The sequence below is a fragment of the Phyllostomus discolor genome, chromosome 3, assembly GCF_004126475.2.
Source record: "Phyllostomus discolor isolate MPI-MPIP mPhyDis1 chromosome 3, mPhyDis1.pri.v3, whole genome shotgun sequence".
In the NCBI taxonomy this organism is placed as follows: Eukaryota; Metazoa; Chordata; class Mammalia; order Chiroptera; family Phyllostomidae; genus Phyllostomus; species Phyllostomus discolor.
This window is the reverse complement of record NC_040905.2, coordinates 109,960,668-109,975,751: the sequence shown is the minus strand read 5'-3', so window position 1 is coordinate 109,975,751 and position 15,084 is coordinate 109,960,668. Positions and strand designations below refer to the sequence as shown.

The 15,084-nt window shown below is 46.0% G+C and overlaps 1 protein-coding gene across 3 annotated transcripts in view; it reads left to right on the top strand.

The window, feature by feature from the left end:
• The window catches only part of RBFOX1 (RNA binding fox-1 homolog 1), a 1,508,648-nt gene that overhangs the window by 570,840 nt on the left and 922,724 nt on the right, over positions 1-15,084 (top strand). For all 3 annotated transcript variants that reach the window (XM_028527782.2, XM_028527789.2, XM_028527774.2), the window contains one exon: positions 7,477-7,524. Coding sequence is in view for 1 of the 3 variants with exons in the window: in XM_028527774.2 (XP_028383575.1) it covers positions 7,477-7,524 (48 nt within the window). In the remaining 2 variants the exon portion in view is untranslated. The remainder of the gene's footprint in view (positions 1-7,476; positions 7,525-15,084) is intronic.

Below are 15,084 nucleotides of genomic sequence, written 5' to 3'. Positions count from 1 at the left end.
TGTGCACAACTTCAAATTTGGACCATCTATGGTTATAAGGCAATATAGTCATTCAATTTTTAAAAAATTGAATCAAAATCATTATCCTTAATTAAGGTAACTACATTTAGGTCAATGATTTAAATATTTAGATTAAAAGATAATATGTGGTGTATAGGAAAACATAAAGTACATAGCAGGTAGGCCAGATAGATTTCAATCCCTCTCATGTCTTTAACTATCAAAGCCAGTTCCCTGCCCTCTCTCTGAAGCTCAGTTTTCTCATCTGCCAAATGGATGCACTGTGCCAAATAGCCCTCATGGCCTTATGGCTTATGTTTATTTTTAAAGTCTGCGTATTTATTAAGGTCACAAAGAAAGAATTCAGGTTGTAGTAAATCACCATTGTATTTCAAGCCCAACAATTTAAACTCATATTGGTTGGCTTCTTTTAAATGAGAAACAATTGTTATTCTTAGAGCAATAGGGAACAAGTGTCTAAACTATCAGAAACACTGCCGGAGGGAAGGAAACCATGTGTAACTTCAGGGGAGCAGGATGTGCCACCCCAAATGTGCCTCTTTGGCCTATGGATTATTTGGGGGTGATTGTTTTTCAGAAGATGCAGACAAAAGAGAAGCTTGAAAACAGAGTAGAAGTTACTCTTTCGTAAGAGAAATTTGTATTTATAAGGGAAGTATGCACTTGTAAGAAGAGTGCCTCTCTGTCTATACCAGGGAAAGCAAGGATGATTAAATCTCTAGAAACTCTTATCTTTGGAGGCAAAATAACTTGAATCTGCAGAACAACCTTGCCCTGTGTGCTGTGTTTTTTCCTGGTGACCTCCCACAATTGGCCTCCATGAGCCATCTTTTGTTTTTACTGCAGATTGCGTCTGAGGTGATGACTTGGACCAGTTTGGGAGTTACTCAGTTTTCCTGGCTCTCTCTAACTCGTAGAGGAGTTATATATGTTAGTAAACTTCTGTTTGTTTTTCTCCTGTTAATCTGTCTTTTCCTATGGGAGGGAGTCGTCAGCCAAGAAGCTGGAAGTGTAGGGACGAAATTATTTTTCTTGTTGTAGGTAACTTTGATTCAAAATTTAAAATGTGATTCTGAATTCTTTTTGGAGTGAAAATGCACTTTTTTGTGTGTGATGTGACAAACTGTCTTGCCATAGCATTTGTTTTCTATTCGAAGAGGAGAGGAAAACATCTGAATCTCTTCGCCAGCAGCAGGGAGGTTGATCAGAAGGCCGATTTGGGCTTGTCAGATGAATCTGTGGCTGTGTCTCCGCCAGGTCCCCAGAGATGACTTAAGCTGCAAGTGTTTCCTGTAAAACACTCTCTGGGACTCTGTGAGTGCCTGGGGCCAGGAGAGCAATGCCACGTCAAAGACGCAAGACGCATTGTCCTTCAGCCACTCTCACATCAAATATAAGCAACCTGGTCTTTCCATTGCCCTTACTTCCAGGACTGATAACTGAAATCATTAATTCAGAGGTTCCAGGGACTGTCTTCTGAAAAACACAGGGACCAAGAGCACAGCAGCCCGTGGCTGCCTGGGGTTTCTCGTTAAAGGGCTTCTCTTCTCTCTCGGCATGGGTTGCCTGGGGTGGTCTCAGGATCACACCTTCCTTTCTCTGCAATAAGTCACCAAGTTTCAGACCAAAGAGGTTTGCACTGGGAGATCCTCGTGGCTCTTGATTAATTTTCTGTGGGATTTGTAAAAACAATTATCACAGATTTAGTGGCTTGAAACAACAGAAATGCATCCCCTCATAGTTCTGGAAGACAGAAGCCTGAGGTCAAGGTGTCGGCAGGGCTGTGTGTCAGCCACGGCCCCCATGGGAGAGTCCTTCCAACCTCTTCCAGCTCCTTGTGGCTGCGGGTGCTCCTTGGCTTGTGGCCACATCACTCTGCCCCTGCCTCTGTCTTCACATGGCCCTCTCTTCCCTCTCTCTCTTAGGACGGTATTGTCACTGGATTTACGGCCCACTCAGATAATCCAGGGTGATTGCTTCGCAAGATTTGTAATTATATCTGCAAAGGCTCTATTTCCAAATAACAACACATTCACAGGTCCAGGGATGGGGATCTGGGCACACCTTTTGGGGGGTTACTCCTACCTTCCAAATCCTCTGGGCTTCCTGGATTTCATTAGCAGACATTTCTCTCCACCTGTTCGTGGGGACCTTTCACTCTCAGGAACTTCAGAGCTGTGAGTGACACTGATCCACAGTCCAGGGGGATGGTGTCCTTGCAAGGTGGACATAAACAGCCCTGACCTACAAAACTCCTTAGAAACAACCAACACACAAGTGAGGAAGAAAAGAAACCTCTCTCGGGAGAGAGGACAGCTTCTGAAAAGAACAGACGCACGAGTGCTTTGATGACTGAAAGCCTGAAGAACTGAGAAGCCTTAGAAGAGAAAACTTTAAAAATAGAATGGTTTTTAAGTTCTTCCTACTCCGCTTGGAACCTGGTCTCGCAAAGGCTCGTGGAGGCTGCCATCGTGACAGTGACATTGATCAGTGGCTTGCCACATGCGGAGATCTTCCCCTCACAACAAATGAGGCCACTGCCATTGTCATCCTTATGGCATTGATAGGGACACTGAGGCACAGTCTCACACTAGTGTGGGAGAGTCCAAGCAGCGTGACCCCCTAGCGTGGGCCAAAGCCTGTTTTCTGCCCGTGAAGGAGTCACTGTTCGGGGTTTTCTGGCTGCAGAGGAGAATGGCTGGCTTCTGTAGGGTAATCGATGGCTTGGTGACAAGTGCACGGCTCCTAATTCACACTTAGCACATAAGCAGTTGAGCTGTTTTCCCAGGGACGCCTCTGAGTGGGACGGAAGCCTTTCCGCAGCTCTGCTGGTTCGAAGAAGGTCAGGTGGGAACCCGTCTGGAGACACCAGCTCTACGTGGAGCGACTCACACAATGATTTGTTCCCACCAAAGTGACAGTTTTCCAATTTGAGTCTAACACTGTTCAGAGGCACGTGCCACCCCCTGGGGCGCCTCCCATGCGGATCTGCAGCGGACGACACACCAACAATATCATCTAAATAAAAAATCCGGCTTGGGCTTAGTAAATTAATCCTGACAAGAATGAATTGAATAATCTTAGGGCTGTGGCAAGAGCTCTGGTGCTGCCAGGTGGCTTCTTTCCATCTCTTGTGTGGGTTCCCAGTAGCAGATTTAAAACAAAGCCCTGCCTTTGGTTTACTGAGTTTTGTTAGGTCGTTGATTAACACCTGCCACTTCTGGTGGGTGAGTCAAAACCAGATGTGGACCTATACCTTGAATTCAATGTGTTTCCACTTGAGGAAAGAAAGGAAATGCATGCTTCCCCTGGTTGAAATGACAAGAACAGCCACAGGGAGCTACTCTTTCTTCCTTGTTTCTAGATGGCACCTCTTAGATTTAAGAATAATCTGTGCTTTTCCTCACTCCTGTACCCAGTTAATCTCTGCTTTCTCCTCGTGGTTCTTAGAGGATGAATTCAGAGTGTCCTTAGGAAGAGCAAGGGGCACTTCGCTGACTCAGTGTCCAGGTCCATCAGAGACCTCCGCCCTGAAATTAGGAGCATGAGTGAGAAAACCGTGACCTTGGGTCCCTCGACTGTGCTTTGCAGATTATCTGGGAATCTTCTTAATCTGCTCAGGCTGCCATGACAAAATACCACAGACTGCATGGCTTCAGCAGCAGAAATTAATTTTCTTACAGTTCTGGAGGCTGAAAGTTTGAGATCAGGGTGCCGCCATGGTTGGGTTCTGGAGAGGACTCTCCTCCTGGTGTGCAGACAGCCGCCTTCTCCTTGTGTCCTCACATGGGCTCTCCTCTGTGTGTGCCTCCAGAGAGAGAGAGGGAGCAACCTCTGGGGTCTGTCTTCATATAAGGGCACTAATCCTATCAGATCAGGGCCCCACCCTTATGACCTCATTTGGCCTCATTTCCTTAGAAACCCCTCTCCAAAATACAGCCACGCTGGGAGTTAGGGCTTCAACCTGTGTCTTTGCAGGGGGATATGCAAATATGCAGCCCACACACCTGTGAAAATGTGGATTCTGATTCAGGATATCTGGTGTGAAACCTGAGACACTGCGTTTGAACAAGCTCCCCAATAAGAGCATAGTTGCTGGGGTGTAGACCCCACTTTGAATAGCAAGTTCTGCACATTATCCCTGTGTAACAGATGAGGAAACTGGGGTTTTGAAAGGTAGAGATTTGCCTAAGGCTGCACAGCTATTAGCAGGTGAAGTCACACTTCAGGGGCTGGAATCTGACACCAGGGTGGGGATTGCTCACTAGCCATCCACTGGCCTGTAGCATCTCAACCTTGAGCCCACAGCAGAAGCCCCTGGGGGGCTTGCTAACATGCAGACTTCTGGGCCCTGGCCCAGAGTTTCTGATTTGCTAGGTCTGGGGTGGAGCCTGAGAATCCGCATGTTTAACGAGTTCCCAGGGGTCGCTGTGCTGTGAGTCTGAGGCATGCCCTTGGAGAACCACAGCCATGCCTCTTCCCTGGATGATTTTGCAGTAGGCAGCCCTCCCTCCCCACAGCAAGGTTAGCAGTGAGACACTGGGCCTGCACTGCCCAGACTGAGCAGCCGCCTTGAATAAAATAAATAAAATCGCCCGAGAAGAATGCAAAGTGCCGATGTTAGGAGCCCCTCCTAGGTATAGACCTAGGCTCCGGGGTGAGTTATACGATCACTCATCTCAGTTTTCATGCAGTAAAGACTAACACTGTCAACCTTGACTCCTTGTCTGGTTGTGGGGAGTTTGGAGGCCAGTACCCACGCCTTGTACCGCTCCCGGTTCCCCAGGGGCATTCGACCCCTACCCACAGCCTTGGTCCCCTCTGCCAATCTCAAAGGCTCTTACAAAGAAAACAAAACCCTCGCCTTATGATATAGCTCCATTTTGTTCCGCCCTTGATTCACACAGATCTAGAATTTGCTGCATTTGATAAATCACTATGGCGATGGCCTTCCACTTTTATCAACCTGTTCTAATGACACATCAGCAGAATAAAGCCAACTACTGCTTGGTGAGAGACTAGGCTTAACTTACCCCAGACTGAGCCACTGTGGTTTGCAGACCCCAGCACCACCTTGCCACACCCACAGTCCCTGCCTCTGGAAGGCTCGCAAGCTCAGGCCAGAAACCTAGGAATGGTCCCTGACCTTCATCTTATCCTCACAGTCCTCATCCACCTGTCAGGACATCTGGTGACTCTGTCCAGACTCTGACCCCCTGACCACCCTGCCACTTCACAGCCACCATCATCTGAAACCTCAGTGCCTGAGCTGGGCTCTCCTCACTGGCACTCCTGATTCTCAACGGTCTAGTCTGTTAAAACTGCAGCCAGATCAGTCTGTCCCCTCTTCAAAAGCTCTGAGTGAAAACAGCCAGTTCTCATGAGCATGTGGTGGAGTAAGGGGAACCCTTGTGCACCGCTGGTGGGAAAAGGGGGCAGCCACTGTGGAAAACAGCAGGACAGCTTCTAACAGACTCAGCTTGTGATCCAGCAACTCTACCCCTCATCTGGGCACATACGCAAAAGATTTGCAAACAGGGACTTGAGCGGATATATGCACACCTGTGCTCACAGCAGCATTATTCACAGTAGCTGAAAGGTAGAAACTACCCAGTGTCCTTCGATGGATGGTTGGAACTATGTCAGGAATGAAATTCTGATACACGTCACTACATGGATAAACCTTGGATGAACACATTATGCTAAATGAAATAAGCCAGACACCGAAGAGCTAATATTATATCTTTCCTCTTATATGAGTGTTATAGACTGAATTAGGCACTAAACCCCCTATTCTTCAGTTGAAGCCCTTAACCTCCAATGTGACTGTATTTGGATATAGTGCTTTTAAGAAGGTAATTAAGGGTGAATAAGGTCACAAGGCCGGGGGTGGGTGCTGATCTGATAAGTCCTTACAGAAGAAGAGGAGGCAGCCGATCTCTCTCTCTCAGTGCAGACAGAGGAGAAGCGCAGTGAGAAGGTGGCTGTCTGCAAGCCTGGAGAGGAGGTTTCACCAAAAAACACTTGTAACGGCACTTTGCATCTGAACGTCTAGCCTCCAGCATCGTGAGAAAATAAATTTCTGTTGTTCAAGCCACTCGGTCTGTGGAATTTTGATAGGGCAGCCCTAGCAGCCTGGCACAGGCAGTCAAACTCATGGAAACAGAAAGGAAGACATGGTTTCCAGGAGCTGTGGGGAGGCAGGATGGGGACTCGCTGTTCAACGGGGTCGAGTTCTTGCCTGAGAAGATGAAAAACTGTGGAGATGGATCTTGGTGGTGGTTGTACAGCAGTGTGACTGTGCCCAATGCAGCTGCACTGTGCACTGAGAGATGGTTAAAGAGTGAATGTTGTGTGTATTTTATTCAAATACGAAAAAAGGAATTCCGAGTGGTTCCGCACTATTCTCATATCTCCTGCTGTTGTCCTGATTTCCTTCCCTCCTGCTGCATGGCCTCCTCCCTCTCCCTCCAGCCCGACCGAGTCCCACTCATTTGCCCCGAGATGGGGGCCCCAGGGGGCCCCACAGCCCATCCCCAACTTTCTTCACCATGACTTTACTCAGTTTGTGCTTCTGCTTGTAACTTAAACTATTACTCTCCTACTCTCAGCATTCCCCATCCTCTTCTCCCTGCTTTATTTTCCTCATAATATGTATCTTCTTCTGACATAGCAAACATATATTGACATTCTTCTTTCTGTATGCTTTTCTAACAGAGTGTCAGAAAGGGCCCTCTCTGTGTTTGGTATGTTATTGAGCCCCCTGTGCCTAGAGCAAGGCTTGGTAAGCAATAGGTACTGAATGCATATTTACTGAATGAATAAATGAATATCACAGTTGCTCGTGAGTGTGTCTACCATTCCGTCAAACTAGTGAGTTCCTTGAGGGTAGAAACCATGTTTTTTCTTCACCATTACATTCAAGAGTAGCAAGGAAAAAATGCATTAAAAAGTAGGTGTGCAATAAGTAAGGGCAGATGGATGGGCTCATGGGTGGATGGTGAGTGGACGGGTAGATAAAAAGAAAGATAAAAAATAGACGGTGATGGTTGTGTGTTGAAGGGAGGATGATTTGACTAACCTGAGTGGGGAATGGGAAAGAGACAGCAGGTCCGATTGAGGGCAGTCTTTGCTGATGTGAACGAAGGTGTCTGGGGAGCATATTATGACATGAACCATCAGCTTCTCTTTGTTGTGGCCTCTGATCCATAGCTTTTGCTTTTTCCCCACATCTGCATGTAATGAAGCTTTGTTATGACATCCATATGTCTCTAATGCAAACACCAAGGCATGTACTTCTAAAAAGCGCTATAAAGAGCAATGGCTCGAGAAACCCTACTAGGAGGGTAAACTCATTATTATTTTAAAGGGCATCTCAACGAGCTGCTGAATGTTCCCTGACCATGAGTCTGACTCTTGTCCTTTCTCTTTCTCTCTCTTTTCTCCTCCTCTCAGGATATCAAAGCAGACTGTAATACCTGCGTGGAAATAGAGGACAGAAAGGTAAGTCAATATTTTTCATTGTTTCGGTTTCAAACGAAACACGAACTCAGTGATTCGGACCGAGTGTTCAAGGCACACCTTGCTGGACGGTGGCTGGCGAAGGTGACACGGTGCTGATGTTGCACGTGTGAGGACAATTGTACTTCAAATTGCTCGTCGTCCTGCGCCTTGCAACCTGTATTATTTCTGATGACTTCAGTGCAGAGTGTGTAATATAATTTACTTTAAGAGCTGGCGCTGATTTTTATTTTAGTCATCTTCTTCTCTTCAGGAAAATAGCCCATTTGTCCTTTAACTCATTTCCCATTTTAGTGGAATATTGTTGATGCTTCCATATACTGTCACATGTCACATACTTAATAATATTAAATAGAATACATAAAATGTATAACCCTGGGGTTTCCAGAGTATGTCCCTGTATTTGATCTATGACTTTGGGTTGAAAGGCTCTGCCTCACTTTCCACCATGACACATTCACAGGGGCAGCAACTGTCAGTGACGTAAATCTACTTACATGAGATGTTTTGGGGGCAACGAGGGAAAGGGGTTTCCTACAGAGTTCCCCTCACCCCATTTATCTTCTTGTTACACTTGGTGTGGATCCCCTCAGGAAAAGCCATTCTTTGACAAAGGTTCTTCACTTTAATATCCTCACAGTCTCTCTCTATTGACAAGAGTTCACACAAGTTTCTATGGCCAAGAACATCCGAACAGATCAAATTTTATTTTTAATGCCTTGAATCCAAAGAGGTCAAATAAATGAATTGAGGGTGTGTATCTCCTGGCTACTTTTGATATCATTCCACAATTTTGAAAGATGTTTCTTTCTTCAATGGCACCATTATTGTCTAATGCCATTATTATTTCAAGCGGAGATTTTCAGCCCGACTTTGTGATAGCTCGGACACCTGCCGATGAATAAGGTGGAAGGTAACTTCCCAAAACAAATTTTTGCTTTTCAGTAAAAGGCAATTGCCAGACATTCTTTTAAAGAGTGTTAATCTCCTCAGATGGAAAAGAACAATGATATGGCAGCTTAAACTCAGTCCGCGTGATCGTCTCTCACTTGGAGTTGTGTGTCGCCCTGGCTTGAAGCAAATGTGTCTCCACCCAGAGTTGCACTCACAGCGTGTTTACAGGCTGGTAGACGCGCGTGCACGCACTTTGTGAGTCGGGCAGATGGAGCTGCCACGCCGGCTGAACGCGTGTGCATGGATTTTTTTTTCATTCGTTCCCATGAGCTCTGCCATCAGTGACCTGCCTCAGCCACTCTGCTCACGTCACGGCGAAAGCCTGTTTTCTGTCCTCCTTTCCCCATTCAGGACGTTTCTACTTCTCTTGGGTTTTTATGGAATTCACAGGCATGTTTCTGCCCCATAATTTTTCTTTCTTTTATACTTTCTTTGTGACTAGTGTTAGGAAGGAGCCAGGAGAACTGATGCTGTTAAAATATCATCAGTTCTGCCACTAACAAGGTAAATGAGCAACCCAGATAAGCTCTGGGCGATGAAAGCCAGCCACACAGCTCAGTCTACCTCCCCAAACCGCCTTTGGTTCACCTGTCACGATGGTAATGATGCCTCAGGCCTGTGGCCGCTCTGGTGCCCACTGGTGGGGAGAGGGCATATTGATCATTCTGCACATGGCTTCTGCTGTTACCAAAAAAAAAAAAGAGAGAAACACACACTTACATGCTACACACACATTTCTATGCTTTGTCATGGACTGGTGGGTTGAGTCAGACATTTCAAAGAAAGACTCATTTCTAAAGCATCCTTCTGTTTTCTAAACTCGACCTCACATGACAATGATACATGAATTAACCCAACCTTTGGCTACATTTAATGGTGATGACTCCTAGAGATACACTTACTAGAATATCTACTTCTGTTTCCACTGACTTACTCCCTAAGGACTTTTCATTTCTTCTGTTCAACAACTTTTCTCCCTGTCTAAATTCTTTTCTGATTTCTTTATTTTTGTGGTGTGCACATTTGCACTATTGTGTCTCTGGGTCTCCACGTGTGCTTGGAAGTGGGAGTGAGGTGTTTGCTGGAGGTAGTTTGTATATCAGGGTCCCATCTCCTAATGAAAAAGTCAACATGCAAAACCGAATGGCCTAGGAGGTGCAGGTTCCCGCCCACCCCCAGCCCCCGCCCCCACCCCTACAGTGATGCGACAGCAGCTGTGGCAGCTGGAGGGATCCTCACCTAGTCCCCCGAAAGCATTCTGGGACTTTTGTTACCCTGGCGTATAATCACGAAACTTCACTGTTGAAGTGATGGCACTTGCTCCTGCAAGTGTGTGTGTCCTTTTCCGTTTAATCCGAGTGCTTCTGGCAAAATCAGTAATTTGATAAAGTGGAATTGAAGTGACAAGAGATGACAGAGGTGCCAAAATAATAAGTCAACCTGCCTCTGAAGAGGCTGCCCCTTGGTCCCGGGTGAGTTTTCACGAATGCTGAGTGCTCTGAAGGAAAACCAGCATGTTTTCTTCAAAGCTCCATTTCCTTTAGTTAAGGAAGCTTATCATGATGTCTCTAGGACTTGGTGGCTTCCTGAGAAAAACTTTCTTTTTCCTGGTTTTTAATATTTCTTTCACATTCCTTCCTGTCTACCTCTGGATATACGTGTGTGTTCACAGTTATACCTTTGTCTGTCTAACTGTTAAGTATCCTCTTGATGAAAGAACTTTAGAAAACACAGGGTCTCAAGTTTGCTGTCAAGTCCAATACAGCCTCTCTGCCGGCCCCCTCCAACAGCACACCTTATCCCATGGGTGGGGCCATTTACCTGGAGATTAATCATTTTCCCCTTGAATCTAGACCAGATATAATGATGGAGGGTGAACAGTGAATTTCAAGAGTTGAAGAGAGCCCTCGTCTTGTTAAGGAAAATCTCTCTTCTTGGTCAGCACATAGTCTGGGTTTGTTCTGAGACTGTTGACAGAATAAGAGAACTTTCCTTTCCTTCGTATTTCTCTGTTTTCCATTATCCTAGCTGCCCATTTTCTCTATTGGCAGGCAGAAAGCTAATTGTGTCTGGAGAACCTCTCCTGGTTGTTTATGGAGGAACTCATGGTACTACTAGAGTGTGGCTTTGTCGTACATGCATCTTTTGCTTCCAAGACCACTGGTGAGCAGAGCCCCTGGGAGAGGAGCTGTGCTTGGATGGCTTGCTGGCCACTCCTGGGCAGCACCCAGAGGGTGTCACAGGGAGATCTGAGTGGCTGGTCATGTTCTACACCCTTCAGTGGGAAGTAGAAGCACAGATAGTTTCCTCGTGCAAGTGAATGTCCAGAGCTAATGCAGATTTAGCAGAGGTGACAGGGGGTAACCCATCATTCAGAATGTCTGTAAGGCCTTGCAAAACCACATGAATTTGACAATTTACAGGACCTGTGTTCCTGGTGGGGAGCAGAGGCATTTAAATTCATTTTTGTTTGTGGTGTAGAATCCATCTGAATTTCAATACTATTATGAAGACTGCGATTCAGGTGATGAGAGGAGAGACTGACGGATCAGTCAGGGGGAGAATCTGCCAGGGGCAGATGAGAGCCCATTTGTCAAAGGCTGTAAACACAAACAGGCTTCCTCTTCTCACTTACCGCCCAGCCTGGTGTGGCTAAACAGTTTCAGAGCTGCTATGAAATTGCACAGAAGTGGTTTGAGTGGTTTTTAAAGTTGTGGTGACTTTCAGATTGGGGCTGATTGAGGCTGATTGTGATTGGGATGTAGACACGATTGTTCCTTAGTTCACAATGAGAGAGTTCTGAACTTTTTCTTTTGCAGTACTCACTCTAGATCAGGTGTCGTATGTACCTCCAGATACAGCAGCTCTATGTGGGAGGTACCAGCATGATCCCCATTATGCAGGTGCAAAAGACACACTCAGAGAGGCGAAGTGACTTACCCAAGATCACTCAGGTTGCATCACAGGTCAGGATTTGAACTCAGAGATTTTTCCTTCTGAGGCTTTGCTCTTAGCACTAATGCTACACTGCACTGCCTTACACACAGACACAAAGAATTAAATTTGTACAATATGAGAACTGCCCTTTCCAATGGGAGAACTTGTGTCTAAACTGGTACCTTTACCTGCTACCAAGCAAATAATCTAGTTTTCAACTTGGGACAGCCTTCACCCCCAGTGTTTTAGATCTAGCTGGCTCCCAGTAAGCTTGATCATGGCATTATCACTCCTGACCCTCTGGTGAGCCACTCGCACATGGCTGTGGGATAGCAGCTTCTCTGGTCTTGAGGACTAGAGACAGTGACATCAGAGCACAGTCTGGCTTCAGTTTCCCAAAGACCTGGTTCAGTTCCTAGCCTGTGTATTCCCAGCAGGGTATATTGCAATAATTAGACATTCCATGCTCAGAACAATGGAGTCAACATAATGCAGCAGTTAAAGCCACAGGCTTTGGACCCAGAAAGTCCTGGGTTTTTATCCTGCTTGTCCTACTTAGCAGCTCTGTAACCTAGAGCTTTCTTACCTTCCTTCAGTCTCCATTGGCCTGTGAATTGGAGATAATAAAAATCACTTGAAAAGTTGACTTGAGGAATTGGCAGGACTGCAAAACAGTACAAGTAACAAGTGGCATAAAACAAGAGCTCAACCAACAGTAGCTACTTTTTTGTTTGTTCCTCCTAGTGTCCGCACCCACAGGCATCCCATGGCATTTACAGTTAAATTCCTTTAAAAAGAAAGTGCTACAGGGGTTCAGAGAAACGGGCCCCCAGTGGGGTGGAGGAGGCTTCAGGAATATTTTGGAGAGGAAGAGATTATTGGCTTATGTCCGGAAACAACACACTCCCTCCGTGCCAGGCCAGGGCTGAAATCCCAAGTCGGTGAGGAGAGACGAAGGGAGACTGCGGGGCAGCCCGCAGTGGCGGGGCAGCAGCAGCCCCAGAGCCATGGCCCCTCATGCAGGGGCTCGAGTGCCGCCGCCTTTGCCATGTGGAGTGCAGTTCAGTGTCACCATTTTCTAAATCGATCTGAAAGTCTGGCTTTTAATGTAAAACTACTGGTGTTTAAAACACACTATAACACACCGTTGTCTGTGTCTATGGGTTGCACATGTATGTTCCTTGGCTATTCCCTGGCCAGAGGGAAGGGGGTGGGGTTTGGATGGAGGTAGGTAAACAGGGGCCATCTGTAATAGTATCAACAATAAAAATAAAGGTAAAAATAAAAACATAAAAAATAAACATAAAACGCTGTATGAACCAAATGAAACACATATATACAGAAGAAGTTTATAGACTGATAAGTCTTACAACCTGAAAACTAAGTCTCTGTGGATTAGGAAAAGCTCCTCTGTGCATGATTCCTGAGGTGCTATGTATGGAAGGCCCTCCTGGCAGGGGAAACATCCTGGGCAGATGCACAGAGAGGTGCGTGTTGATGGTAGATTAAGATACCATACAGCACTACAATAATGTGGCCTGTTTAGGGCAGATTAAGATCTAGTGTGCATATCCCGGGTGGTCCCGTGGGAGAGGGAGCAGTGAGCAATAGAAGATGTGAAGGGCAGTGTTTGTCATGCAAATAGAATGGGGCTTTGCATCAAACTCCCTACCCAGTGGAAGTGGAGAGTAAGGAAGGGCAGGTCTTTGCTGGATGGGGCCAGATTTGTATGGAACCAAGGAGATGAAACTGTGTGGCTAACTCAGACAAAGAGAGAGTCCTGGGGAAAGAAAGACTGGGGACAGCCCACAGAGGGGGAGCCAGAGGCTGGCCTCGGCCCAGCACAAGAGAGAGGAAGAAGGCTTGGGCTGGAGCGAGGTGAAATCAGCCGGGACTCAGAGATAATGGGGCTGTATCGCCAGCCAGGTGTCCCCCTTTCAAGATGTGTGACGGAAGAGGACCAAGTTTGTCTGCAGGCCAGTAGTGCCCAAGTGTGAGACTCAGATTTCAGATGATAAATGAGGTACCTCCAGGTGGCTTGTGGACATGGCATCAAATCACTTAGTGAAGAAGTGAAGTGATTCTCTTGTCAATTATTTTTCAGGCCTTGGGATTATATCGAGGAGAAGTAATTTGGAATTCTGTTTATTTAACAAACCCAAAGGTCTCAAACATTTGCTAATCTACCTTTTTAACCAAGAGAACCAGCACTCTTGACAGGTAATTCTAATATTTAACTATAATTTAATAACATTGTTTTATTTTTGATTAGGGTTATATTCTGCAAATGACAAAGGATACTTCTCTTTCTATTGACTTCAGTAAACTATTTCCTTTTTAAAAATTCTACTCAAGATTTATTTTTATAATTTTAATAAATCTACCAAGAACAAAAGATCTGAGTTAATTTAATGAAAGTCAGATTGATTTAGAAAATTGTGTACATGGATAGCAAATAACTGGAATTTAAGAAACACTGTTTCTCATAACGATGGGTTTGCAATCAGAAGATAAATTTGTATTTGCACTTGGGAAGCTTCAGACTCTGCTTGTCTGCAAGGGAGAAAATGATGGAACTGTGGTCTATACCAGAGTGCAGACAAGAGGGCTTGAGTCTGAAGGGAGCCATGCAGGAGATGCAGAGGAAGGTCTGGGTTTGCGAGAGAGTGAATCAGCCGTATGCATGTGGTCTGGGGACTCTTCCATGGGTCAGGGACAGCTCCTCACAGGAACATCTCTGAGGGGGCCCCATTTAAGTATCCGAGTACAACAGATGCCATGAGGGGTAGACGAGTTGATAAACACGGACAATAAGTTAATCTCCTGGATTTTAGAGGCTTGGCTGCCAGTGAGGTTGAAAATGAACACAAAGCTGTCACCAGAGCTGGTTTTCTATTAGTACTGCTCTCTTGCTGTGGGGATGGGAGTGGATTAGTCCTTTGGGCTCTGACAGGCAGAACAAAGACAGGGGAGAAGGCGCACTCCTTACTCAGAGTGGCTCTCCCAGGGATGGGAAGCATTCATGGATGAGTGTCTCATTAAAGACCGAAATGAGATCTTCAAGGCAGACAGGGGCAAAGCCTGCAGTGAGCACCATTTGCTGAGACTCACAGAATTCATCTGGGGATTGGGTTTCCTTTTTGCTCCAAATATCCTTTGTTTAAGGCTGATTATATGTATGCATTAAATGGGGAGACACTCCAAGATTCCCCACAGCTGTGGAAATGAAAACTAAAATGTCCCCAATGAATGATATTTGAGCTGCAGTTGCAGGGGAAGCGGGCACAGAAATGGAAGTCTGCAGGAAGCAGCATGGCATGCTTTGGGAACTGTATAGAGGCATGTGGCTGGAGAGGAGTCTGGAAAGTAGGCAAGGTCCAAGTCACCTGAAGCCTAATAAACAGGGGGAGCATTTTGTTCGTTATCCTGGGGTGAAATCTGTCTTATATGGAATGTGACCTGACCCTGTGAAACAACCAGATGCACACAGACATTTCCATTGCCTCATGGTGTCTACTTGCTCATAGCTTATGCTTGGCCAGTAAGAAGTCTGGCAGGTCACGCACATCTCCACTCTCTCTGGCCAAGGCGTGGGTCAGAGTCATTTAACACCAGCAAAGCCGTTGTCTGTTGGCTTGGCTATTCTGTTGG